Raw genomic sequence first — 27,606 nt, 5'->3', positions numbered from 1 at the left:
TACTGCAGATATGCGGGAATTTATAGCCAGTCTTGTGGTCATTTTTACATTTTTTTTCCTTCTTTTCAGGAACTAATGGGTGAAAGCAACTTAATATTATATCCAAATTTTTTTTGCCTGTACCCACATAGTTACATTTCTGTATTAGGAGATTGTGTGCTTATGAAAAAAGTTTATGATACAGAAAAATTATGCATCTAAAATAAAGGTCTCAGAACTCTTAGGTCATATCATTTCATCATTTCAAAATCAGTTATTATCAGATAGTAAGCTATTCATTCTTTGCTAGGACTTAGGCTGAACTTAAAGAACAGTTTTTCTGCAAAAATTGCTTGGTTGCATTGAATATTCATAGCTTGAATGATTGAATGACTTGGACTTAAAATATGCCTTGTGTATACTGCAGTTCATTTTGTTGCTTTTTTATATAAGTTCTTATTTCTTTGTTTAATAAAATAGGAGTTTCTCACTGAACATGCCAGGACCCAAGTTGCTCCGATTATGGCCATTTAAAGGCTTTGTCAACCTGTCAACAGTCAATTTCAACAAGTTGCTCTATGCTGAATTAAAGGAACTCTATGCAGCAGGGTATCAGTTGTATTTAGATTGTAGTATCCTGTTTGGATGTGAGAATAATGCTTTGAATATCATTAGTAAAGATGACATCTTGTTTAAGATATAGTTGCTTGATGTCACATGGAAACTGAATTCTTCATCTCCTTGGTGGAGAGATGCAGAGGACTTAGATCAGTGCTATGGTTGTTACAGAACATGGGTTTTTTATGGTAGTTTGAATTGAATAGAACCATTCCTGTGCTCAGTGGATCTTGGCAGGGCTGGGTTAATGGTTGGGCTCGATCTTAAAGGTCTTCTCCAACCCAAATGTTTCTTTGATTCAGGGCTAGGTTTCTAAATTTTTTTGGTTTATATTTTTTTTAAACTATGCATTTGCAACTATAACTTGATTTGTAAATGAGCTAACACTGTGTTTTAGTCATTCTCCCAGTGCTTCTCCCAAGGCAAATATTGTAGCCTGCTGTTTTCAGTGCATATCTGTGTTTGTTAAAGTTTTAGCAGTAAAATGTTTGAATTGGATCAAGATTTTCAAGTCCAGTGAAAGCCAAACTACCTCATGAAATAGCTACTTGCCAGTAAGTCTCCAGTTTAACAGCAGTTTCAGCAGTAGTTATTAGTCAGCTTGTGAGATCTCCTCCAACATCCCTTGGCCTCTCCCCAGGTTTCAGCAATTTTGTTTTAAGTGCTGTATAGGGAAGGATCTTTCAGGTTGTTGCTGCCTAGGCATAGATTCTATTTCTATCAAAAGACCATGTTATTCCTCTGGTACCTGGCTCCCTTGACTTGGCTTTTAACCTTTATGGACACTGATTCTGCTAATAAAATTTGTTAGAGGATGAGATTGTTGTTTTAACAGTAGTTAAATTCACCTTTCAATGGCTCTGAACAAGTTGTGCTCCTGTGTCATAAATGTGGTTTTCTATTCCCAAGTGCAATTTAATGATGCATCTTCAGCTGAGAAGTACCATTTATAATGACAAATAAGAGACTACAGTTAGAGAGGTGTCATACAGTGCCAGAATCTCTCAATAACTCTCCTAAAAGCTAAATTTAATTTGTTCCACGAATGTCTTGAAAAGTTCACTAAACATGCATGCATATTTAGTGTACGATACACACTTCATTACTGGAACAGGAAATTACTGTTAGGTGATGCTGAATGGATAACCAAAAGCAGTAAAAGTACATATTCTCTTTGCATTCAGCAGCTGACACGTTCATTTCTTCTGTCTTCCAAAATCCATTGTTAAATCTTTTGGCATAAATTTTACTTCAAGAAGGTGGGCTTCATTTTTTAATGAATGGTACCAGTTCAGCTTTCATTGTACAAGAGATGCTTTTGCCCATAAGTAATAATCAGCTTTTGTCATGTTTACCTGCCCTGCTGCTAAAAACATTTTTGGGGCAATTCCACAGCACTGAGAATGCTTGTTGCCAATCCTCCCATCCTGCCCCTCCCACCCCCCGTTTTCTGATTGCCATATGTTCTTTTGTGCCTAATTCTGTATTTTTTTGTATTACTGTAGTATATTTATCTGCTTTTTTACAAAAATGTTTTTGTCCAGGCACTTGTCTACATAGCTTTTTTTACAATAAGTAAAAAAAGTTACAAGTACTGTGTAGTTGAGGTTAAGACTGTGTAATAAATAAAAGTGTGAGAGGCTTGTATATGTGAACTAAGTTAAAGCTCTTAGTTGCTGTTTAGAAAAAGTTACACATATTTAGAACATCAAAATGCTTCTTTTAAGCTTGTTCTTTAAACTTACTGCAGGAAAAGTTGAAAAACTGTGTTAAATGCCAGTATTAGGTAGCAATGCTAATAGATGCAAAATCAATTGGGTAATACAGTAATTAATAAATTATTGTGTTAAATAATTGTTAGAGAAACATTTAATATACATATATGTGAGTAATTATATACTGGCCAATGATACCTTTACTAGAAATGCTGGGATTACCTGAAGCCTAATTTAAATAAGAGCTTCAGTGTAACAAAAAGTAAATTCCTGGACATTATGCTGTGGAAAGGTTAATATGTTAAAATTGTTTGTTGAAAAGCCCACAAAAGACAAAACATTTCTGTCAGTACTGATCTGAGCCATCACGGTGAATATTTTTCTGGTGATGTAAAAAGAGGTTTCTTAATTTCAGAAAATCCTTTAGTTTAAAAACTTTTTCTCGTTTTCATTTCTGATTGGTAATGTTTCATATTTTTTGAAACTTTAATGAATTGAAATTTTTCAGAAAACTGAAGTATGAAGGGCATTGGACATGTTGTCTCAGTATCACCATAATTCTTTTATCCTTTGCAAGTTTGTTTTAACATGTTTGTAATGCATTGTCCAACCTATCACACTTCGCCTTGTTTCTTCTGTTTGGGTATTTTTTTACTTTTGTAGAGATTTAAATTAAGAACTAGAGAAGATTGTTGTGTGATGAGCTTCAGGTGAAAAGTAAAAGTACTTTTTTTCCATAAACTTTGGCTATCTCTTTGAGATAGTGTTATAGTGTATAATTTTGAGCAAGTGAAATCTGGCTACCTGGAAGCTCAATCTCACCATGTTTGCCAAAATGGTACAGGTTAGAGTCCTGTGTAGACTTCAGATCCTAGGTCAGTGTGTATTTTTTCAAATTTTACTCTTCTGTGTTCCACCAAAATTTCTTTTACTGCAGCAGAATAAAATAAAAAAAAACCTACTATTGCATGGGTTCTAGCATTGTCAGTTGGAGATACTGCTAGCTGAATTTTGACCAGTCTTGAATGTTGTTAGGTTTTTATTGGTTTGTCAGCTGTAGTAAGGTGTAAAACACTTTGTGCTCTTCACAAGAAGAAATTTTTAAAAGCTTAGTCATGGAAATTTTTTTGGAGGAGGGTTGATGGTAGTGGTACAGGGTGTGGGTATGGAGTTACTGCATAATGTACCTCTAAGACATACTGTTTTTAACTAATAGGATATTTTGAATTTTATATTTAGATAAATCTAAACATCTTTTTTGGTAGAAGAAAGGGAAGTCTTATCACTTGTTTCACTAATGTCTAAGTGCATGCTGATTTCCAGCACTGATTAATTTGTTAATATTATATCTTATGACAGTGTTGTTCTTTAGCTCTTGACTCAGGTGTTTACTCCACTGACATATTTTTAACCTAAGTTAATATTTTTTTCTGGCCTTCTTTCAAAAGCAAGATTTCTTCCATCCAGCTGGTTAGCTGCTTATCATATGCAAAAGGAATTCCAGTTGGAATTTTACTGTAATTCTTTGCAAGAATTCTGGAGAGTATTCTAAATAGTCTTTCTGGTGTTTTGTACATTGATGCTAATGATTCCCTGATTCTTTTAGGGAAATGTACCTGGATCTTCCTGCATTCTTGTCTGTGTTGGCTGCATCATGTTATTAGTTGTTTTTTCCTTTTTTATGAGCGAGCTTGTGGTTCAGAATGGACATTTTCCTACCTTAAATTGTTGGTTTCATCAGCTTTTTGTGATGTCAGTCCTCTGGGTCATCCCCTTTCTCCTCTCTGATCTTTCCCAGCATTAATGATGCTTCCTGTCTTGCTTTGTTACTTTTCTACTGTGTCCAGTTCCTTAGTGCAAGCAGTTCTTAAAAAAACTTAGGGATCTATTAATGGTTCCACCACTATTTTATTTCTTTCAAAAGATCTCTAGGTAGCCACTAACTGTTTTTGCTTTAATGTATGTTGGAGTTCTTATGTGAGCCCTTGTTAGACATGATTAATATGTTATTCCATGTTATTATATGAGATGCTTCACTGAAAGTGAGGTGTCAAGGATTTGCTGAGGTCTCTGTTAGATGACTAAGTCTCGAACAATCTACCTTCCATGAAACTAGCATTTGTCTCTGCAGAATTTGTTCTGAAGCCTTGAATTTGACCTAAACCAAATTAGATGGCTCACTTAAAATTAATTTAATGCTTATAATTAAAGGCATTTTTAATAAAGCATTAATAATATCAGTGAACTTTTCAAATAGAGTCTGAATATGTCTTTCAGCCAATGGTAATGACAACAAGAAATTCAAAGGTGATGATAAAATGGATGGGGCTCCTTCTCGTGTTCTTCATATCAGGAAATTGCCTGGGGAAGTGACAGAAACAGAAGTTATTGCTTTAGGTTTACCTTTTGGTAAAGTAACCAACATCCTGATGCTGAAAGGGAAAAACCAGGTAATTTGATGCTTTTTGTTTTTTTCATATGCTTACTGTCTGATTTCAAAATATATTGTTAAAATGCTATTGAAGTAAGTCATAAAGCAGTAAGTATTCTAGGAAAAAGAGCTTTTGTTCCTTTATTTTTTTAAATGAATTTACACCATCTTTTAGTAAATTTTGGGGGGAAACGGGATGGTTGGCAGCTACATAAAGCAAAAAGTTAGTTGGAAGAGAAATATTTATTCTCCATCTTCACTGATGAATTTTTGGAGATGAAGTAGCTTAGCAAATAAAGTCGGTATGTGTCGAATGACATTTTCTGAAGGCTGATACCAATTTGTTAAAATTTGTTATCAAACCCTTTGTTTTTTATGTACGTCTAATATGAAGATTACCTACTTTGTAAATACTGAAAATTTTAATTCTTTTAATTACAGGCATTTTTGGAACTTGCCACAGAAGAAGCAGCTATCACTATGGTTAATTACTACTCTGCTGTGACACCTCACCTTCGTAACCAACCCATTTATATCCAATATTCCAATCATAAAGAACTAAAGACTGATAACACACTTAACCAGGTATATTTACTGTTCAGTAGTATCACAAATGCAGACAGTAGAAGATGAGGCATGGCACGTGTTCTTGGCTCATGTGCCATGTTTGAATCATTTGGTTTTGTCCACATTCTAACACTCCTGTGGTCTTACCTATGATTGTTCCATTTTGTGGCATTGAAAGGCCTTTGCTTTCTGTGCCATCTTTCCGTTACAATAAATTTTCTTAATGTGTCCTTGATGTCAAAAGGCATAGGTTCTGAAGTGTGTTTTTAATAGTTATTTAAAAGTTCTAAATAACTTCAAAGTTTTTGTCTTAGTTTAGAGACTGTAGGATGGTAGAATTAACTTCCTTGTTCTGACACCTGAGATTCCAATGGCAATTTGAATTCCCCTAGTGGTAGTGGCTAATGTCAGTGCCTAAATTTCAGTGCTTTGGATGATCACTCCAGTAGCACTGGTAACCTCAGCTTGTGATCTGCTTTTTCTGGAGAATAATACCATAATGATCACTCTAGAGATAAATGTACTTAATAACAAAACATCATTTTGATCTCTATTTTGCTCTTGCCTCTCCAGGGCCTATTTCATAACAAATACAGATACGTATGTCTATGTTTAGTAGAATTGAAGAATTGGCACAAGTAACGTGGTGACCAGTTAATGCAAACTATAGAGAGATAAGAGACTCAAACCTACCAGAAGTCTGATGGTTATTTTAAGATTAATTTCTTATGTTGCATTTTTGATGATACAAAACACAGTGTAAGTGCCAAATTAATTTCTATTAATTGTGTCCTCTATTAGGACATGTAAATAGTAAAGTTACAGCTGTTGCCTTTGGAAGCAATTTCAGGGTAATCTATTGAAGACATTTTGGTTCAGATCAAGTATAGTGTTGATTTTTCTGTTGGTCTTTCTAAATAGTCTCGTTCCTTAGAATACTTTGATTTATTTTTATAGAGATTATCCACCCTCCCAAATGACTACTTAGGTATGATGCTAGATGTTATTTTGAGCTTGTTTGACAAAATACTCATAAGAATTTTAATATTTACCATTTTTTAGTCCTGTATTCCTTCATGTACTCACGTTAATTTTAATGGAATGAAATATGATGTATAAGTATATATAGACAGTGCTGAAAAGGGTCATACGTTAAAATTGACTTCACAAGTTGTAGTTCATTGTGTTATACAGTTTGAACTTTTCCAGTCACTGTAAGGACTGATATTTAATTGATATGTGCTTATAGAAAGAGTAGGAAATAATTATGCAACTCAGCTGAGTATCTGGCTATCTTGAAAGTTGTGTTTCATGCATTAGGGAAAAGAAGTGTAATTGAAAGACATTTCAATGTAATTAATGTTAAATGTAGAGGTAAATTTTGTTTTCCCAACTGGTGTTCACCAGGTCTTTTTTTCCCCCTGCCTCTTTCCTTATTCATTGATTTGATTCAGTATGAGGAATATCATGTAAGTTGTGAGACATGAAATGGTGTAGTATCTCTAATACCTTTAAAATGTGCAGTATGCATTAATATGATGGTTATTATTTTTACCTGGCATGCTCACTTGTCTCTCTTGTTTTGTATTGTTTTGCTTCATAAGGCGACTGTAATGAAACAATTAAATGGAACCTCTTTTTTCTGCACTTTTTCTTTCTCAGAAAAAGACATCTAATCTTTCTGATACTGTCAGTTTTGGCAGTGGAAGTAGTTACATAGATGTGTGTTTTTGTGGTATCATGGTTACCTTTGAATTTCTAAAATCATACTTGTGTTTAAAAACAAAAAAAACCCATATATGGAGAGGATTTTGTTTTTCTTTTTACAAAAGAGGGTGGATAACAGACACCAGTTTGTTTACCTCTCTGGATACCACTATCTGACATGTTAGTCCTTTGTATTATTTCATTGTGTTAAAACTGAGAAGTTTGGACATGTTAGTTTAGAATTTTCCCTTCCTATTAGAACCTTCTACATAATTAAAATGGCAGTGAAATGTTAGCTGAGATACAGCCTTTTGAACATAAGTACCTCTGCTTTGCATAGCATTGGGCTTTTTCCTTGGTTGGTTTGTGGGTTAGTTTAGCTTTATTTCCTGTAAAGGAAAGAATCTTGAAACCTACAAAATCCTCACTTTCTTTATCCTTACTAGTAGAACAATAAGCTTTCTACTAGAAAGATTATTATTGGTGCCTTTTGAAGCCCCTCCTTAATGTGACATAAGGATTAATTGCCGTTTTCATTTTTGTTGGCTCTTCTCACAGAGTCAGACTGCATTGCACTTAACGTTGTGTTATGTCTGTAGCACTGAGTTTTAAATTAGTGGACTATTCTGTGTTTCTGGAATTAACTATATTAATATTTCTAACTAATTTCAAGCTATTATCTTGAAATATTAAGAAAATCTCTCTTCTGTCATTTTTTTTTTAAGCGGGCCCAGGCTGTTCTTCAGGCAGTGACGGCTGTGCAGGCATCAAATGCTCCCATTAGTGGGACCACTGTTAGTGAGAGTGCAGTGACTCCAGCTCAGAGTCCAGTACTTAGAATAATTATTGACAACATGTACTATCCAGTAACCCTGGATGTTCTTCATCAGGTAAGTCAGATTTCACTTTAGCTTGAGCTGTGGTTGGGAGAAACAGATGTGTAAAACTGTACCATGTTTCTTGGCAGATATTCTCTAAATTTGGTGCTGTATTGAAGATAATCACATTCACAAAGAATAACCAGTTTCAAGCTTTACTGCAGTTTGGTGATCCAGTAAATGCACAGCAAGCAAAACAAGTAAGTATAGTTCTCTTCTAAGGCTAGAGATCTTCCTGTACTCTCAGTATTTGTAAAATGTTGATGTAACAGAGTACTGCCATAACAATGTGTCATACTCCTCCACCATGTGTGTGAATCTTTTGAGATTAAAAAAAAAATAGTAGTTGTTATACTTTGTGAAATCAATGTTTAATGATAGTATGTTTATGGATACTGTGTCTAAAATATTTTAGGCATTTGTATGAACAAATGTTATAGTAAGACTGCGCAGAGATGAAATAATATGCAAGACTGCAATATTAAAAAACTCAACTAGAAGTAAGAGTGTAGGATGTCAGGGTGATGCATAATTAATTCACTGTAAGCAGCAAATATAGTAACCCCATTGAATTGTTGGCAGCTACTTTTAAGCATCCATACGAAAATGTGATTTGTGGATTAGTTACAGATTTGTGAAAGTATTTAGTTATAGTATCCTTAAAAAAAAAAAAAAAAGAAAAATCTAGACCTATTTGTAACCATAAATGCCCAGAAGAAAGAGTGCAATTTACTCATGTGACCAGACTGTGAAGAAGCTCTGCAGCAGTGATAGGTGAGCAGGATCTTGCTTTTGTTTTATAGGAAACTCTCCTATCCTGGTTAGGAGAGGCAAGAACAGGTAGCTGGTTTTATTCATTATAGCAGGAGAGAGCCTATGGATAAATTATGGCAAAGATCAACAACATGTCATCTAGACCAGATGGTTTGAATTAATTGAATGGCATATGTTCACATTTGTGGCAGTAGAAAAGGTGAACCAAAGGGGAAGGTGAGATTTTTATTATTATTATTATAATTTTCAAGAGATAAATGGAATTAATTTGTATTTTCAAACCTTCACAAGCAGTCTGAGTTTGAAGAAGGCTGATTAAAATTGATGTGCTGGTTAAGTGTTGCTTGGCAGCATAGAAAGTGCTTATTGCCTGTAGATGACAGACTAGCTGAGAACTTCACAAAATTGAAAAGCTCACACCTCAGGCTAAGTTGGCAAATTTTCCTCCTGGTAGAGGAAAGACAAAAATGGTCTTAATTCCCTGTTGTAAAGAATGAGGACTATATTGAAATAAAGACTTTGTTAAGTGGTAGAGGGTGGTCATTTTTGTCCCTATCACCAAATGAAATACTTGGCATTGAGTCAAGAACTGTGAGATGGTCAAGACAGGGGATCACAAAGAATTGGACATGTTTTCAAAAAACAGAGTGTAAGTTTTCATGCTATTGAGGAAAACAAGAGAGAAGAGATGATTTGCATCTTGATTTATGGTGGCCCACTTTAAGATAATCTACTCCAGAAAAGCAGTCTGGAAATACTTGTAGATCTGGAACACAATTTAAATTAGGGATGTCCTTTTCGGAGTTGAAATAATGTCAAATATTAGATTGTGCCTCAGAGTTGAGAGAGATGCAGATATATCACTGTACTACATAAGAATTGGTATGGTTGGAATGGACTTTGCAGGTTTAAAATAGAGGTACAGAAACTACATCATCACCTGCAAGTTCTGAAGAAATCAATTGTAAACATTTAGATTTATATTTGAAATATTTGATGAATAGTTGGATGCTAAATGTATTTGTTACAGAAGGTTGTAATTCAGGCTTCACTTGTGTTTGGAAAGCCATTTTTCAGTAGTAGATGTTACTGCTGCTTTAAGTGCTTTTCTGATGCAAAGTATGACATCAAGTGTTAAAACTTCTGACCTCTTTTTGAGTCATGTACATTATCAGGAATATTAATGGAAAAATGATGTCTGCAAAATGTACTGTAGTGATATGAAAATTATCAGTGTAATTGTAGGAATATATTATAAAGAAGTTACAAATGAATGGATGAGGTATGTAAAAGTGTGAAAGGAATCTAAGAATCTCTTGCTGTTGTTGACTTCAGACAAACTGATACTAGCTTGTGGGACTCTGTTGGTCTTAAAAAAACAGTAGGTATTTGTTTCTCCAGTTTTGCATGTTTTCATTAGGGTACCTGTTCACTTGTAGTAGTGTGTGTGTGAATGACAAAACTTCATTAAATAAGTGATGCCTGTATGTGCAGTCATTGTCAGAGTAATGTTGGGGCCTTATTGTCAAATTGAAATAATCTTAGATTTATGGTTTCATAATTTAACCAATCTCTGCGTAAATGTACAAAATGTTAAGAGTAGTACCAAGTGCAGTTACTAAAGGATGCTAAATTGGAAGGAAGGTTTGATTTCCCCACTACCCTCACAAACCAAATAGAGTAAAATACAGTTCTTACAGTTAAGCCGCTGTGATAAAACATGTAGTGCCACCAGAACAAAAATACCTGAAGGAAAGAAGCAGTCAGGTGATAGGGAAAAAAACCTCTTCAGCTTAAATACATCTGGATGTAGAAGCAAGATGATGTGGTGCCTGCAATTAAGTTACATAGAGTTCAAGATCAAACACATGGTAAAAGAGTAAAGTTTTCAATTTGTTTTCCATCCAAGTTACTGTAGAAGATAATGGGGAAATTTAATTTTCCAGTGGCCCTCTTCACAGGAAATCAGAATATGGCCTTAATAGAAATTGAAGACTTATTAAGGAAGTTAAAGAGCAATTTGAAAAACTCAAGTGATGTAAGTACCAAGGAGAGATGCTATGCATTTGAAAGTTTTGAGAAAACAGTGACACTGACAAGAATGTGCAATATGAAGCCTCTAGCCCTGTGGGATCTCTTTTGCAATTTGAATGAGCAGCTAGTGAAAAACCTCATTCCTGCTCCGCTTGTTTTGTAAGAAACTCATTTTCTGTAAAAGTAGACAGTGGCTCCACTGGTACTTGTTTCATCACCACCCTCAGGCTGGATCATTATGGGTTCCTGGGGTGAAGACTGGGAGCTTCAGGTTCTGTATAATGCAGCAGTCTAGCCAGGGTGGAGAATGTAACTGAGAATGGGCAAGAGTAGAGCACATTGAACTGCCATGCTTCTGCTAATGCGGGTTTTGTCTGGAGAAGCCTGTATGCATATGGAGATACCTAAGCATTAAAAATAGCCCATTTTCATTGTAAATGATGAGTACTCTTAGCATAAGCAGCAGACTTAAATATTTGAACACCAGTACTTTGGTATACCATGAGAAGAGAGTGCTGGTGTTTCTGTCTGAGAAGCTGGCTAATTCAGAGCATTGCCGTCATGCAGATGTACTGGAAGTATTCTTGCCAAATCATGACTATTAACAGTCATTAATGACTCATCTATAGACAGTCAACTGAGGCTCATATGTAGTGCATGCAGGTCATCTTGACCCAGCATGGGTTAAAAATATCACTAGAGGTTCTCTTACAGTTGGCCAGTTGATCCTTCCTTGGCCTGCACGTGATTCAAAGATTCCAGTGAGTTTAACTGCACATGTCATCTTTCCAGTTGTTTTGCCTCACAGCTTGAGGGTAGCTCTGTGCTGGTAGCAGTCTGCAAAAGATCTCTGCCAATCTGCATTGCCCTAAAATATGTAGTAGGAACTTCAGGTAGTTATTGCAGAATGGAAGAAAGGACATCTTCAGATAGGATACTGAGCTGCAGGGCTATTATCCACTATGATTGTATTAGGCTTTTTTGGACATCTTTAGTTCTAAGGAGTACAATTTCTGCTCCATTCAGATGCACAGATCTGTGGGATACACTTGGGGCATATTTCTCCCAAGAGATACTTACCATACAACCTTCAGTTACCTTGAGGTACTTAGTTGAGCTGGAGTATGTTTTGTAAGTGTTGCTTCCTTGGGTTTGGGGGGTTTTTATGCCTTTAGCTCTTAACACCCTTCTGAAAATCTTAGGTTTAGTTTTTTGGGTTTGCTGATACAGGCAAGATGAAGAATGGTGCTCACATTTGTAGAAGGTCTCATGATTCTTGATCTCCTTGGTTTGGCCCATGTGTGATGTGGTGTGGTATCACATGTGAAATAAATACACGAAAGAAAAGCTTCTTAGCAGTAGAGTTCTTGGAGATGATTGTTGTATGTACATTCACTAGCAGTGAATGGCTGGTGTCATGTTTTTCAGGATGTCTGAGAGGAACAGTGTTTGAGGATTTGTTGCACATTCTTTTGCTATACAAGTAAGAGCTCAGGACACACATTCACATTTGTGACTTTAGATGTGAACAATTAATCTTGAAAAAAATGCTGGTTGGTGAGAATCTTGCTTGCATTGTTAGGTGTATGAGGTGTATGACGCTGCTGGTAGAGATGGTTGGGGTGAGGGTTTTTATTTTTTGTTTATGTGCTTGAATCCTTTCCTAGAGTTTGACTGCAGTCCTTATTAAGAGTGCATCTCCTTCCTTTCTTGTTCAGGATGTTCTTTCAGCCCATCTATCCTCCAGCTACAAGTGATTTCTCTTGTGCAGTACCTTTATATGTATTTTTGGTCACTTTGATTTTGGAAGAAAGAGGAGGTTTTGCTGTTTCAGTAGAAGTTTTAGTTACTTGTATAGCTCCATTTAAACCCTAACTACTCTAGAAACTCCAAACACAGATATATCTTGGTTTGCTACTTCTTAAGTCTGAAATATTTCCATCAACTTAGCAGCTTTCTGCAAGCCACAAGTCAGTATTTCTACAGACTCCACAGAGAGGTAAAGTATGAATCTTGTTGGGTCCTGTGATTCAGACTAAGCTAAAGAATACATCCTTTCAGTCTCAAGAGTTCACACCTGTTTGCTTCATCATGGGATTGGGTGTTCCCTTGCTGGGGCAGTGACATTGTATTTGACAGTAAGTAAACTCCAGTTGGATAATTTGCACCTTCCTCTAGTCCATATCTTAGTGAATTTTAGAAGGTAGGGAGTCTTCTAAAAGTGATGGTAGATTCTCAATATAAACTTTTTTAGGTATAAGTGTTCCAGTGATATTCTTTTCCCAAATACCAACAGGAGTCTTGGATTGTGCTTTGTCACCATGTATTAAAGAGTAAGGAAATGGTGTATGCTGTAATGGTGGTGCTCACCACCACCCCAGCAATACAGATTTAATTAATGAAGCTTGTGTTCTATGAATAAGGACAGTAAATTTTGCTTTTGAAACATTGTATAAAGCATTTTTAAGCTGAATTTCAAGCATAGGGGTTTCTCTTTAATTGCTGTTTGTTGATACAATGCTTAGATTTTCCAGTTAAATTTTTTGTTCGATATGTTTTTAGACCTTCCGAGCTATGGCAAAATAATTACATTGACTTACACATTCTTTTACGTTGACTGCTAATGGTGGTAGTTCTTTTAAGTGGTTTTGTGAGCCCTGGAGATGTCAGGTGTGATAATGTTTTGTGGGGACAGCCTTGCTGGCCCAGGCCTAGCAGAGGGGTGTCTGCAAGATGTTCAGTTTCCAGATGCATCACTTGATGAAAATAGCAGGCACACAAGGTTTGTGCAGTGCTAAGCTTAAAATAGTAAGCCCTACTAGAACCTGGATGATTTGGCAAGTACACTGCAGATGTAACCCTGCTAACTGCAAGAGCTAGCTCAGGTCCAGAAGTAGTACATTTCAGTCTAACATTTCAGTCCAGACAGTGAAATAAAAGATCTGATATGTGTATTTGAAAATTTGCTTTATTTATATTTTTCAGTGTGTGTGTATATATTTATATATATATATATATATACATATATATATATATGTGGTAGCTTTATATTTAACATAATGACTTGATTGAATGCTAATTTTTAAGATGAGCTGCATCGTCGCTTTCTAGCACTCCCTAAGAATTAAACTGACTTTATTACAAAAGTTTCTATCTTTTTAATTCTCCCATATTTAACTGGTAGTGCTTAGAGTGAAAGGAGGATATGCACAAAATGTAAATGGACTCAAATCCAGGTATTGATTCACTTGCCTGGTGCATAAGGGAGATAAGGGAGACACACACATAAATATATGTGTGTGTGTGTATATGTATGTTGGATTTTTTTACAAAAGTGTTTTCATGGAGTGCTAGTTGTCATGTTAATACACATTCTTTCAGAAGTATCAATTAATTTGAAAAATGGGATTTCTAAAAAAGAGTATTGGTAACATCAGGTTAGCAGTTAAAGTTGGTTTTCTCTCATTTTTGGCACTAACTACCTTTAAGGGGAGAAGGAAAGCATGCAGGAATAATGTATATATTATGCTTTAACAGATGGCTGTGTAACATGGTAGTTAAGTCTAGATTTTTTTTTCTAGTTGATTTTCCCTGTAAAATTATTGGCTTTTTGTTTTTGTTCTTTTTTTTGATAAATCTCTTTGGCATTATGTCTGATTTAAGGCTGTGCTATGGAATGCAGGTTAATTAGCTGTATTTGACAGACAAAATTTGACAGTGTTAAAATGTCCCTTGCCACTTCAGTGCATAAAAACAATTTCTAGGTAAGAAGGGAACATTGAACTTCCTGGCATCATGTTGAGATGTTAATGCATTTTAATTGGTTTTAAGCTAGACAGTAAGACAGATAAATATCTATACACTGACCTTATTTTAAAATAAAACAACCAAAAACCCCAACCTTGTGCAACCAACTGTTACTGTGTCTTTTAAATAAACTGTGATCTTTTTTTTCAGGCCTTAGACGGTCAAAATATTTATAATGCTTGCTGTACCCTACGAATTGATTTTTCCAAATTGGTGAATTTGAATGTCAAGTACAACAACGATAAGAGCAGGGACTACACTCGTCCTGACCTTCCATCTGGCGATGGACAGCCAACACTGGACCCAGCTATTGCTGCTGCATTTGCCAAGGAGACCTCTCTTCTAGGTATGATGTTTACATTCTTCTTCTGTATTACAAAGCCACTTCATGAAAATATTCATGAATCCTTCTAACAACTTTAATTACAATAGTGTCCAAAGGCCCAGGCACGGTTCAGTCTAGATTGCGATCTGATTTGTAGTAACATAGTTATGTTGCCTTTAGAAGTACTGCAAAAAATGAATGAAGACTTGCATGACAAATGCATAAAGTACTAGAAAAAGTCAAGTTAGTTCAGTTTGTATCCCAAAGTCTGTCCTTCCCTCTTTCATGTGTTCCTGTCTGTGGCCACCTTGCCCACCTTCCAACCTAATTTGTAAGAGAGACTTAACATGATTTGCATGATTTCTTCATGCTAAGTGGTTATTTGTAATATCAGAATATGAAACTAACATTTTGCTGGTTTCCTTCAAAGGGGAAAGATTATGCTCTTTGCTTAAAATACCCAAACCCTTTGGTGCTGCCTGTAGTTTCTGTGAATAAAAGAAAAAATCTATAGCTGCACTTCTAGTGACATGTTATAGGAGTTCTATATATCCTGTCAGCCTTTGAGTTCATCAGAAGTTGGTGAAATGCTCTGAAAAAGGTACAGATATATCTGTCTTCTGACTATTACCAAAATAATCAATGCATGCTCCTACTCCTGTCAAATTGTTTTTTGGGAAGAGCACCTTTCACTCTTTAAAATGTAATAGCACTCAGATAGAGAATCATTATTTTTATACAAGCTGATTTATTATGTTGTGATCATTGTTCTTCCGACTTAGTCTTTTTTTTTTTCTTTCTTGGATAATTTCTCATTTTTGTTCTGAAGAAAACATAAGAACAACATAGATTTCATGGTTTTTTGTACAGTCTCGGCCAAACTGAAGTAAGTTTGAGTTACTCTATGAAAGAGGAGCCCTCTTCTCTCTGTTATGGAAGATAGAAGGCACTTAGTGAATTATGTGAACCCAGGAAGAGGTAGATATTGTAGCTAGGGCTACTGAATGTTGCACTGTACTTGACAATTTTCTGAAATTGTCAGGATACATTTGAAGGATACATTTCATATCTACTGTTGTAAAGTACACACAAAGGCTGTGCCTTATTCACATGTGATTCTCAGAGGGCATATTTCCCTATGAAAGAGTAGAGCTCCATTTGGAGTTTAGTGTGCTGTTCTTCAGGTTCTATTGCATGCTCAGAAAGAGTACCACGAGATGGACATGTGGCATTGCTGTAAAAATTCTTGCTGTAGCAATCTTTATGTGTGTATCATGAGATTGCCTACAGAAAATGCATTAAGGACTCACTTCTTCCTTTTGCTTATGTTACACTTTTATATGCTACAAACTTGTACAAAACATGGATGCAACTTTTTGTTGTTGGCTTTCTAGGAGTATACTGTAATCCATATGTCAAAAGTGAGATTTAGGTTCAACACAATTGTGTGGCTTGAGTTTTAGTGACAGGATGTAAATTTTGTTAGTCTTGGTTCTTAAATCTGCACTAATTCCAAACCAAACATATCTCAGTTTCCTTCTGGGTGAAGTGAATACTCCACTTCAGTAAATGTAACTTGATGATGTAACTCTTGTAGCTTTGTAAGCTGTTAAGCAGAGGTGTTAAGCTGCTGTCTCCCCCAAAGCCATAGGAAGCATAACAGGAACTAGTCAGTACAAGTAGATGGTGATTACTTGACATCAAGCCACAAAAAGGGTTCATAACAGGTCTATAAACCCAGTTCTTGGTCAGTTTTACTTACCTGCATTAGGATGATTACAGTGCCTGTGGTTTTCCTGGAAGTTGATAATGTATTTTTAGTGTAGCTTCAATCTGCCTACTATGAAAATGGCATTAGCAATTTGCATTTTGGAAGTCACAGAAAAGGATAAGCTGAGAGGGAATAAATAATGTGATATGTTGCATTTTAACTTCATTGAGGAAAAGGCCTCAAAAGGCTAGAAAGATGGCATGTAATATTTGTATGTTTCCATTAATATTTTGAAAAAACCAAAAGCCTATTATCTGTAGTTGTAGGAAGCTAAAATAAAGCTAGTGACATAGATTTCTAATACTAGTTGATCATGTTTACCACATAGCTAAACTTCTAAATAGTTTCATAAAAGTTCTAAACAGTAACATGGTAACTTTTTCATAATAAAAACTCTTCTTATATTTATTTATTAAAAACCTTTCAATTGCTTTAATCAGAATGGCAAATCAAAGTACAGTGGAGACTGCAGACCAAGAATTCTGTTCCACAGCTATTTGCTGTGGCTTTGTAATTTGTCTGACCTTTTCAAAAAATGTGATCTATGTATGCTAAGTAATCAGTTAAAAACATATCAATCAAATAGATGGTCTAGCCTACATGCATCATCACTCATTCATCTACTACATCCTCACCTGTGATAAAATAAGGTATCAGAAATCCTTGAGTCTGTAAACTGGACAATATTCAATGAGCGTTAATGTTTTTTGAAAGAAGGAGAAAATTACTAGTGGACTAAATGAGCTGGTTTCAAATGAATTATCAGAGGCAATTTTTTTTTCTTCTGTTTTTTACCTCACATATGAAACAATAGATATAGTCTCCCTCCTCTTCAACCCCCTAAAAAAGTTACAGATGTCACAGAAAAAAGCTTTGGATAAACAACAGCGGTATTATACTGAACCACAAAATACAAAATATTTTATATAAGAACTACTCAAAATAGCAAATACTGATATATGTTACTCACAATTTAGATATTTGTTTAATATTAGAGCTGCAAATACACTGTTGTGCTGGAGATACACTGATGTGCTTAGGGCTCACACAGCTTTATCCCTTGCTGTCGTTGCTGGCATTCTTTGTTAGTGCTTTCCACTAGTGCCCCTTTTTGAGATTGTTGCTGACAGTTTTGAAGGACAATAATTGAAAATGCTTTTATAGGAATGTTGTTTAATAAATCATTGTTTTTAACTTCTTTGATGGGACCAAAGAATGTCCTTAGGAGAGTCTGATGCTGTGAAGAATTTTTGCCTTTTTAAGTATGAGTTACTTGGCTGTGCTGTGCCCAGCTATGGAAAGAACCATAAACATTGCACTGGCCTTCTTTAGATTCCTTTACTCCTGAAAATGCTGGACTGGCTTAAAGTTTCTAAGGTTAGGTAGAAATGTCTAGACATACTAGAAGACTGGATATGCTCTAGTAAGACCTGGTAGCTTGACATTTTCTAAAATGTAAGTGATTGCTATTGACCTAGTATAAAATAAGTTGTTTTTCCTTCAGGTGGGGATCTGTCATGCCATTGTCCTGGAAAAGTATTTTGATACAATAGTATCTGATACAATAGTACTGAACCCTGCGTGATGTGCAAATGGCAATGTTGATCAAATACAATAAAGCTCTTCCTATATAAACCATGTATAGTGCAAATGTATCACAAGAACCTTTCCTGAATCCTGGGAGTAGCACACTCAACTCACACCCCAGTGACGTGAGCAGACAAAACCAGCATTTCTGTACAGGGTCTGAGTTTCCTTGAAGAAGAAAACATAGAGGCACAACTGAAGCTATAGCTGAGGGTAACATGCTTCTTCAGAGAACTGGATTACTAAAGCCACAGAGCATGTTGAATATTGGACTTAGAGGGTTGCCTCCCCACCCCATACTAAGGTTGTGAGATGTGTAAACCTCTTCACATGGACAAATGCACAGTTAGGGATTCAGTCAAGCACCAAGTTGAAGTGAAGAATGTCTCTCAAATGATGAGAAATAAGGATGTAATGATGCAGAGAGCACAATTAGTGTTTATTCTTGCTGATTTAATCAACATTTACTTTAGACCATCTTGATAAACTAGACACTTCAAGCATTTTGGACTGCAGTGGAAACAGTTTTGCTGCACAATAATGGTTATTTGAATAGAAAGTACTTTTTATACCTCATAACTCTGCAGACTTGATCTGAAAAAAAATTTCTGCATTTCTCTTATGTTAATTTACCAACCCTTTGGATGACTTTACAGTGGTATTGTTTGCTGTGTAGAGTGTGTATACAGCCCTAGTACTGATATAGGAACTTTTTAAAAAATGACTTGTGTGTGTTTCGTAAAATATGCTTTATTTTAAAATTAGGGCTTCCTGTTGCAGCTGTTCCAGGAGCTCTGAGTCCTTTGGCTATTCCAAATGCTGCTGCTGCAGCTGCAGCTGCTGCTGCTGGCCGTGTGGGAATGCCTGGAGTTTCAGCTGGTGGCAATACAGTCCTCCTGGTTAGCAATTTAAATGAAGAGGTAAGTGAAACAATTTTACTTTGTTTTCCCCCCCCCTTTAGTCACATTTCATTTGTCTGTATTTTATAATTTCTTTGCATTTGGCCTCTTATATTTGGATTTTAAGCTCAAAGTATTTTTGCTGTTTTTTTAATAATCCCCAAAGTTTATTTTAAAGCCATTGTTAAATACATTTTTGTTCCTAGGTAGCTAACAACTTAAAATATCCTTTGACAGTCAGCTACCTATTTTTTTTCCTAAGAAAAATTTGGTAACTTCTTCATGTTTGAATACCAACTATGCTTTCTTTTGTAACTGTAGTCATGTAAACTAGAATTTCTGTTTTGTTTCTAATTGTTTGCTGTTTCATTTCATGCTTGTATCTCACATTTTTGAGTCTTAATTTATGTGAACTACTCTAACACATTTTTCTTTGAAGGTTCTCCCAAAGATCTTGACGAGGCACTCTTCCAGTCTCTCTTAGTAATTTTTTTTTTCTTTGCAGTTACTCATTTGTCTTAAAAATAAAAAAGTGGTGGCAAAGCATTTTCACCTTAACTGTATCTTTCTTGCTAACTCTGAAATCTAAAGGGATTAATTTAGTTTTGCATTTTTACTGTCCTTTACATTTATTTTGATGGCTGTGAAAGCTGGTATGAAATGTGGGAAGTTTGTATCAGTCTAGCTGTTCCATATTTAACTGGCCTCTGTCACTGTAAATCATTAAGCTTTTTTTATCATCTAGTACTATTTTGTCATCCACAGTCTTGCATGTTAAAATGTTTCAGATCAGAGTGCCATTTTGAAAGATATTTTGCCTGCATTTCATAACCAGCCATGCTTACGCAGTTAAAGTTTAAATTTTAAAATTTCTATTGCATGCTTTTTTTACTTTATTTTCATGTTGAGATGAAATGCTGTAGTTTACTCTTGATATGAATGTACTTTACCCATATTTGTCTTGGGTGACTACATTTTACTCAGTTTTTCTCGTACAGTACATAAACCAACCATTTTCTGACCAAATTCCTACATTTCCTATGTACTGACCTATATTTTATTTTTTTTTTGTTCCCCACTTCCTTATTTTTTTTTCTTCCGCATTGCTGTATTCCCTCCCCCATTTCATCCTTTTCCCCGTGTGTTCAACTTCCCTTTCCTTGTCTTTACCCAAATTCCCGTGCCCTTCCCTGTCTTACCCTTCTCCTCGTCTTTGTCTACGTTCCCTGTCTTCATTCCCTATGTTCATGCTTCTGTGCTTGAACAAAATGTTCCTCGGACCAACTTGCCCCAATTAACCGCCTTGAAACCATGATCCATGACCACCTCACCATTCTGCGGGAACCACCCTTCGTTATGGATGATCTGTTCATCTCCGCTCTTCCTCGACTCTTCTCTCTTCTTGTCTTACGCTGCTTGCTCTTCTCTCCTTCTAAAGATGGTTACGCCCCAAAGTCTGTTTACCCTCTTCGGTATGTTATTGTTAGCACTATACTTTTATTATTGATTTGGTTTTGTTTTTATGGTTTTTGTTTGGTTGGTTTTTTTTGTTTCACCTTAATTCTTATTTGTAGCTAGCACTTTGGCTTAAAGTTGAATAGTAAATCTTTTGCTATTTTTCTTTTGCTGTTTAAATCTCTCCATAGACACAGATTTTCTTTTAATGCATGCTAATATATTTTGCATGGTCTTTAATTTTATATCATTCACATAGCTTTGAGGGTTTATCAGAAATTATTCTTTTCAAAATTCACTATTCAAAATCTTTATCTCCTTTATTCATTTGTGAGTGTGTTGAGTTTGAGCGAGTGATCTTGTTGCTGTCTGAATGTTCCATTGATATGTCAAAATATATTACTTAGGTGGCTGGCTTTAAAATGAACTTTTTCTTTTGGGTTACTTTTGACTTTAAAAAGGTGTTTATGGTGATGTGCAGCGTGTGAAGATTTTATACAATAAGAAAGATAGTGCTCTTATACAGATGGCTGATGGAAACCAGTCACAACTGGGTAAGATTAGTTTTCTGCTTATATTCCCATTAGTCTAAGTACTTGGAAATTAGGCTGTGTAATATCAGGTGAACTAAATGTGTTTATATTTGTTAGTCTGTCTCTTATCTCGGTCGTCCACCAGATCCAAAATTTTTTTGCATGCTCTTAAATGAATACCCTAAATGAATTCAACAGCTGAATAAAATATGATGATCCCTGAATAAAATTAAATATTGACAAAGTCTGCAGACCTAGATTCTAGTCCTTTAGCACACTGACCCTTTGATTTGCTTGAGTGCTTTTCTTCTTTGCATGTGTGATGTACCACAAGCTATTGAAAAGTAGCACTCAATTGAGTAAACTTGTCTTTTTCAGCCATGAGCCATCTTAATGGACAAAAAATGTATGGAAAGATCATTCGGGTTACCCTTTCTAAACATCAGACAGTACAACTACCTCGAGAGGGACTGGATGACCAAGGGCTGACTAAAGATTTTGGTAATTCACCTTTGCACCGCTTCAAGAAACCTGGTTCCAAAAACTTCCAAAATATATTTCCTCCTTCTGCAACACTTCATCTGTCCAATATTCCGTAAGTGTTCGCTGCCAGCAATCTGATAATATTTGTGTGAATCACAGCACACTGAACTGACTAATGATTTCCTGCTTATGCTGATTTTCTTCCTGTCTGTAGACCATCAGTAGCAGAAGAGGATCTACGCACATTGTTTGCTAACACTGGAGGCACTGTGAAAGCATTTAAATTTTTTCAGTAAGTACCTTTTCTGCACGTAGCTCTAAAAAAAAGAGTTTTGCAGCACATCTTAAGAAAAAGTATATATCAAATTGCAAATATTAGGAGCAGCCCTGTAGTGTTCAAGTTCCTAATTCCATTATTTTGTTTCAGAAGAGATCACAAGATGGCACTTCTTCAGATGTCAACAGTAGAAGAAGCTATTCAGGCTTTGATTGATCTTCACAATTACAATCTGGGAGAAAGTCACCATCTGAGAGTTTCTTTCTCTAAGTCAACTATTTAGAAAGGCAGATAGAGAATGAAGGTGTATTGCATTGTTTGGTGTTGTCACCTTTTGACTGTTCAGGAAAGTGGGGACCAGAGTTTGTCTTCTGTTTTTTTATTTTTTTTCATGCTGTTACCATTCCTCAATTGTTTTAAAAAAATAATTTAAAAAAGAGGCAGTGATCTTAACTGCTTTTCAACTGTTCAACTGTTGTTTAGATAAACCATTGTTTTGTTTAAAAGATTTCAAGTTAATACGACATTTTTTCAACTTAGTTGACGTACGTGCCTTAAAAAGGAAAATTAGTACTGCTGGAATTGCATAACTAGTAAAAAGCAAATTTGGTTGTCTGGGGCACATTGTTACATGATAATTTAAATATGTTTAGGCAGGGGTGTGTAAAAAGGTTAAGTTTTTGTTTTCTCCTGCTTGATAGATTTCTTTATCTGCTGGCTTGTCAATTATTTTCTTTTTAATTGGATAAGATGCATTATGCTGAAAGAGTAAAATGATTTTATTTGATTTTTGCTACTTTTTGCTATGTGTTCTTTTTTAAAAAAAGCCTTTTGTATTTCATTGTTCTGGTCTAGATTCAGTTATGAATGTAGGCATTAGTTAAAATTAACAAGGTACAGAATATTAATTTCTTAAAGGACAAAAAGTGACTTCTGTGACTTTGAGCCCTACGTGAAAAGCATTGTGGAATCTTAACCTTTTTGTACACACTCTTGTGGGATGTATCATATAAATGTCAGCACTAAGTAATGTCTTGTTTGTGGCTGAATATTTTTCGTAGATGTTTTTGAAGTTGACATGACTTACGTGCATTTCAATATATATTGCCATCTTTAGTTTGTAATTAAGATATGGAATATGGTTGTGGATTTCTGAGCATGTACAGACTGGTCAAGCTAGTTCAGGAAATGGTGCATGTATTTTTCAATGATGAAGAAAGTTTGCTGCAGATGCTTGCAGGAAATTTTGTGGCAGTTTTCTAAAACTGACAACCAGGTGGGACCAAAGTTTATGTGCCTTTAGTCTTAATTTACCTTGCATTGTAATATTCAGTTTTAATAAATCTCTTCAAAATATTTTGTATTTAGAAATTGATCTGACTTTACTATAAACATGGCTCAGAATCTGCAGATCCAGTTAATTTGAAAGCAGTTCACTGACAGTCTGAACTGTTACCTTGATTCTGTTTAAATGACCAATACTTTTTGAAATTGATGTACTTAGTTTCAAGATTCATAGATTCTGTTATCTATGTAGAAAAAAAAGGTCATGTATATTTTCTATTAGTTGAGTTTTTACATCTTTAGAATTGTAAAATTCAGTATAGTTTGGAAGTGGCACAATTAAAAATTAATTTTCTAACAAAGTTGGGAGGTTTGATGGTTGTTTAATTTCATTTTGTGTGTACTCTGCTTACCTCTGTAGCATGCTCAATAAACACTTCTGTAGCTCTGTATTCACCTTTTCTGTCTTTCTCTGCTGCTTTCTATCTCTTCTCTTCTTTGTTTTCCACTTCTACTGTGCTTCTAAATTCATGTTATTCTCTGCCAGGGTGGGAAAAGCATAATATTAAAAACTACTATTTATGGCTTTTTACCATAAATCTGATGCTGTGAAAAATACCAACTCTTTATGTTCAGACAGTGACCCCTTTGCAGGCATACGTGCAAATGAAACATTTCCCACCCTGTTATAACTTACTGCTTTAAAGACATAACCTTTATTGTAGTTTGTTAGCTCTCTCTTTCTATCTTTTTAGTTTTTAAGCAGATATATGCACTAATAGATCTCTCAGGTTTGCCATGCTCTCTTGCTGCAAGTTTCATCTTTCATTTTTTTTGTGTGTGCTAAAGATTTTCTACTAATCATACAGTACACTCATGGGTGAAAGTAACAAAGGATTTCACATGAGATCCATGGACCATACATGTTTGAGAACAGGATACTTCACCTTTTCAGAGTCATGGGTTCAAATGAATATTAGAACAGTTTGGACACTTCAGTAGTTTTCCTGTATATTACTTTGAACTGATTGTTGTGGGGCTTTTTTCCCTTTCAGTTAGAAATAGGATTTTACACAGTTGCCATTTAAGAGTAACTGAATGATCCTGGAGCAGTTAAAGCTGTCAAAATCAAAGCATTTTTCAGTCACTTTTCCAGTACAACCACTGTAGGTACATTGATGTCAGAATATTTTGTGAGCTGATGTCTTCTTTTGGGTGGCTTTCAAATCAGTAAATAACTATCAGCTTTTGAAGGTCATGGTATAATGTAGGGCCTTGCATTAGTCTTAATACGTTAAATAAAATGCATTTTATCAGAACTACACCCAATATATGATTTAAGTCATACTCCAGGTATTGCAGTGATCACCCAATCTGAAGTGCTGATAGAATCCTATTCATCCATACTCAAAGTTTGGGAATCAGCATCTTTTTCCACCTCGAGCACCCAAACGCACAGATGTGACTATTTCCAGTGATTTAAGCAGTAGTTAAGGGTCTGACTGAGCTGATCTGTTACATTTTTCATCTGTACAATATGATGTCCCATATTTTTCTAAAATAAAAGTGTGTCAGATTTCCTTTTGTGTATCAGAATGTGCTTGTGTGTTTCAACTAGAAATGTGACTTGAAATTTGCCATTCTGTGTGTTCAGCTTGTGCTGAATTGTTTCCACTCTAAAACGTGTATCAGATAGCATACAGTGATTGCCATATGTGTAATTTTGAAATAACTGTAAACATCTGCACTGTCTGATTGTGTACAAATGTAGGGGTTTATAAAAGGGTAGCTTACATTCTTCTTGCTGGGCTTATTTCCTTAAAAAGAAGTTTCTATACTTTTCTCATTTTGAAAATTTCTGTGGCAAAAACCTCAAGGGAAAGAGTATATATTGGCTTTGACTTGTTATAAATTCAGCAGCTTTTATTACGAGGTTATATTTGTATCAGCCAAAATTAAAAGTAATGACAGTCATAATTGTCATGAAAGCATTTTTTATTAATCTGAAGAAAATTACTGTTCAGTTATGGATACTTAGTCTTTAAAGTGGTATCTCTTCAGAAAATACAGACTTAGTAATATCCTAACTCCTAGAACTTTCAAAAACATGTTTTTCATGAAATGGTAATGCATTTTGTATAGTAATTTGTACATTTTTGTTGTTATAAAATGTAAATAAGTTTCTGTATTTTTAGCTCTTCAGAATGTGAAAAGCATCACTTTTATTAAAATTTTACTAAAAATAAGATTCATGAATAACTTCTTACACTCCATGGAATGTGACTTTTCAGATTGTTAGTAAAACTTAACCATAGGCAGGGTGATTCTCCAAACTCAATTTCAGACTTTTAAAATAATTCTGGTATTTTGTCAGAGAGCAGTTGCTGATTTTTATTTCTTCGTGAATCGTTACATTTTCTCTGGTGGAGCAATGAAATTGGTTGGAGAAGTCCAAAAATGATCTTTGATCAGATAATGTTGAGTGGCAAATACAGTATGTAAGTGAAATAAACCAAAACCTTATAGCATTCTAACTAGAAACGGGGAAAACTTTAAAGCTAAGTGAATACACTTAAAAGTATTTCTGTATATTGTGATTTAACATGTTACAAAAGGTGCCTTTGCCCTGCAGGAATAACAGTTCATAGAGCTATTTGTAGCTTGCCGTTTTTAATGTTTTATATTAAGAATTAGTTTCATAATCCATTTTACAAAAACAGTTTATTTGTTTCTTTATAAGTTTCCTTCTGTTTTCTAGTATCTTACAGCATGACAAGATTACTAAGGTCCTGCTATCTGCAGGATTTAAGGCACTGGGATTTCAAACTCTAGTTTGCTCCAGATAATTTGTCTAATTCTGTGCTTAGATAACATGTACGTCTTTCAAAACATTAGAAAAATGAATTGTGGGGTTTTTTTGCCAACAGGAATATAAATCCACTAGTCCCATCTCAAGAAATGGTTTTCCTAATATCAAATGTGTTACAGTGAGCAAGACTGCTCAAAAGGTTTGACTGTGTTACATAGGGATGAGGCTGAAGTCCTTGTTCTGTTCCAGACTCTGAGACAACCTGAAATTCAGTTTTGCTGAGGTGAACAAATTTTCTTTTAAATAACCAGGCAGAATACCCCATGTCTTGTGGTCCTGCTGTGTGTAGAAAGGGAGATAGATATAGATACAGATATATAAGGACATCTGCAATATTTCTTACCTTCCTGGTTTCTTGGGGAGCTGAGCAGCTGCAGCCTGCCAGTGTGATTCCAGCCACAGAGAGGATAGGAAGAAAGAAAGAATGATTTTTTTTTTCAACTATAGGACTTGGCATGGTATTTTCTACTCAATGGGTCTTGGTAAAGTTAGTCAGTCAGTAGATTGCAGTAACCTTAACTATAGAGAATGATAAACCATTAATTATTCTATTGGTACATTGGCTTGGTAGAATCAGTGACAAAGTTCCTGCCTGCTGTGGAATTGGAGGCCACAATAATGCAGCTTTAAAGAATTTCTTTACCTTGTTTTTTCCTTTAACATAAGAATTTATTTAGTATCACATAATCTGAGTATTTTAAGGTTTGAAATTCTCTCCAGTGCATGTGTTTGGTCTTTGAGGATGGTTAACAAAATGAGATTGGTGAGTTCCTGCTTCACCTTAAAAAAAATTACAGCTTGCTATCTGTTGTTGTTTTCTGAGTTGAGTGAATTTTCCTCTGATCAACAAACTAAATTTGGAAGAGTGTCACATTGCTTTGTTTTTTCCCTTTCAAATTTATAGCATATGATGTTTAAAGTCTATTCTTTCTTGATTAGTTCTGCAGACAGGCAGCAAAGGAAAAGTGAAGAGCTTTTTTCCTTGGGAAAAATGTGAATTAAATTCAGATTGATTTAAGTGTCTCAAAAAACTTAGCTGAAACTAGCACTCCTATTATGGACGAGTTCTGCATGTTTTATGAGTTTTAGCCTGATTTCATTAGGAAATGAGGCGTGTGTAATCTCTGCGTGAATGTGCTGTTCCCAAGATAACCCCCTGTCCCTTCCTTGTCACTCCTGTACCTTTTGGTGGCCTTCCTGGCAGGCAGAGGGGATGAAGGTCTCCAGTAGTAAGGCATTTCTGTTTCTATGCTCATGATTAGTTGGTTTGCTAGGTCCAAGTCCTTACTTTCAGTAAGGAATAAGTACTTTCAGTCCTAGGGGTGAGGGAAGGGAAGATCAGGTGCCTTGTCTTTTGCCAGGACTTCTCAAACAGGCACGGACCTGGTTCTCTCCCTCTTAATGGGCAGCAGCTTCAGAGGTAGCCAGCATGGTGGGGCCTGGGGATGCTGGGTACAAGACAGGAGAAGTGAAAGGGAAGGGATATTTTGAAGGAGGAGCAGAGTATTGGACAGATGAGTGTTGAGGGTGTTTCAGTAGCTTGCTTTCAGTTGTCTCATGTGTAAATAGACATGAAAAATTATTGACAAGGTGAAACATGTTGGCTGAATAAT

At 35.4% G+C, this 27,606-nt stretch overlaps 1 protein-coding gene across 22 annotated transcripts in view; it reads left to right on the top strand.

Annotated features, from left to right (window-relative positions):
• The window catches only part of PTBP2 (polypyrimidine tract binding protein 2), a 214,187-nt gene extending 188,817 nt beyond the window's left edge, over positions 1-25,370 (top strand). For 14 of the 22 annotated variants that reach the window (XM_071436211.1, XM_071436210.1, XM_071436209.1 and 11 more), the window contains 12 exons: positions 4,590-4,762; positions 5,185-5,328; positions 6,765-6,779; positions 7,743-7,907; positions 7,985-8,095; positions 14,661-14,856; positions 18,959-19,113; positions 20,531-20,564; positions 21,009-21,101; positions 21,459-21,675; positions 21,778-21,855; positions 21,991-25,370. In XM_071436211.1, the coding sequence (XP_071292312.1) occupies positions 4,590-4,762; positions 5,185-5,328; positions 6,765-6,779; positions 7,743-7,907; positions 7,985-8,095; positions 14,661-14,856; positions 18,959-19,113; positions 20,531-20,564; positions 21,009-21,101; positions 21,459-21,675; positions 21,778-21,855; positions 21,991-22,123 (1,514 nt within the window). In that variant the 3' untranslated portion in view covers positions 22,124-25,370. Of the gene's footprint in view, positions 1-4,589; positions 4,763-5,184; positions 5,329-6,764; positions 6,780-7,742; positions 7,908-7,984; positions 8,096-14,660; positions 14,857-18,958; positions 19,114-20,530; positions 20,565-21,008; positions 21,102-21,458; positions 21,676-21,777; positions 21,856-21,990 lie in introns of those variants that run through there. The other 8 variants (XM_071436204.1, XM_071436221.1, XM_071436201.1 and 5 more) reach the window with 7 other exon arrangements.
• The last annotated feature ends 2,236 nt before the right edge of the window (positions 25,371-27,606 follow it).

The sequence above is a fragment of the Agelaius tricolor genome, unplaced genomic scaffold (assembly GCF_023055355.1).
Source record: "Agelaius tricolor isolate 1412-34295 unplaced genomic scaffold, bAgeTri1.0.p SCAF_11, whole genome shotgun sequence".
NCBI lineage: Eukaryota > Metazoa > Chordata > Aves > Passeriformes > Icteridae > Agelaius > Agelaius tricolor.
The sequence above is the reverse complement of the archived record's forward strand: the minus strand, read 5'-3'. Positions and strand labels throughout refer to the sequence as shown.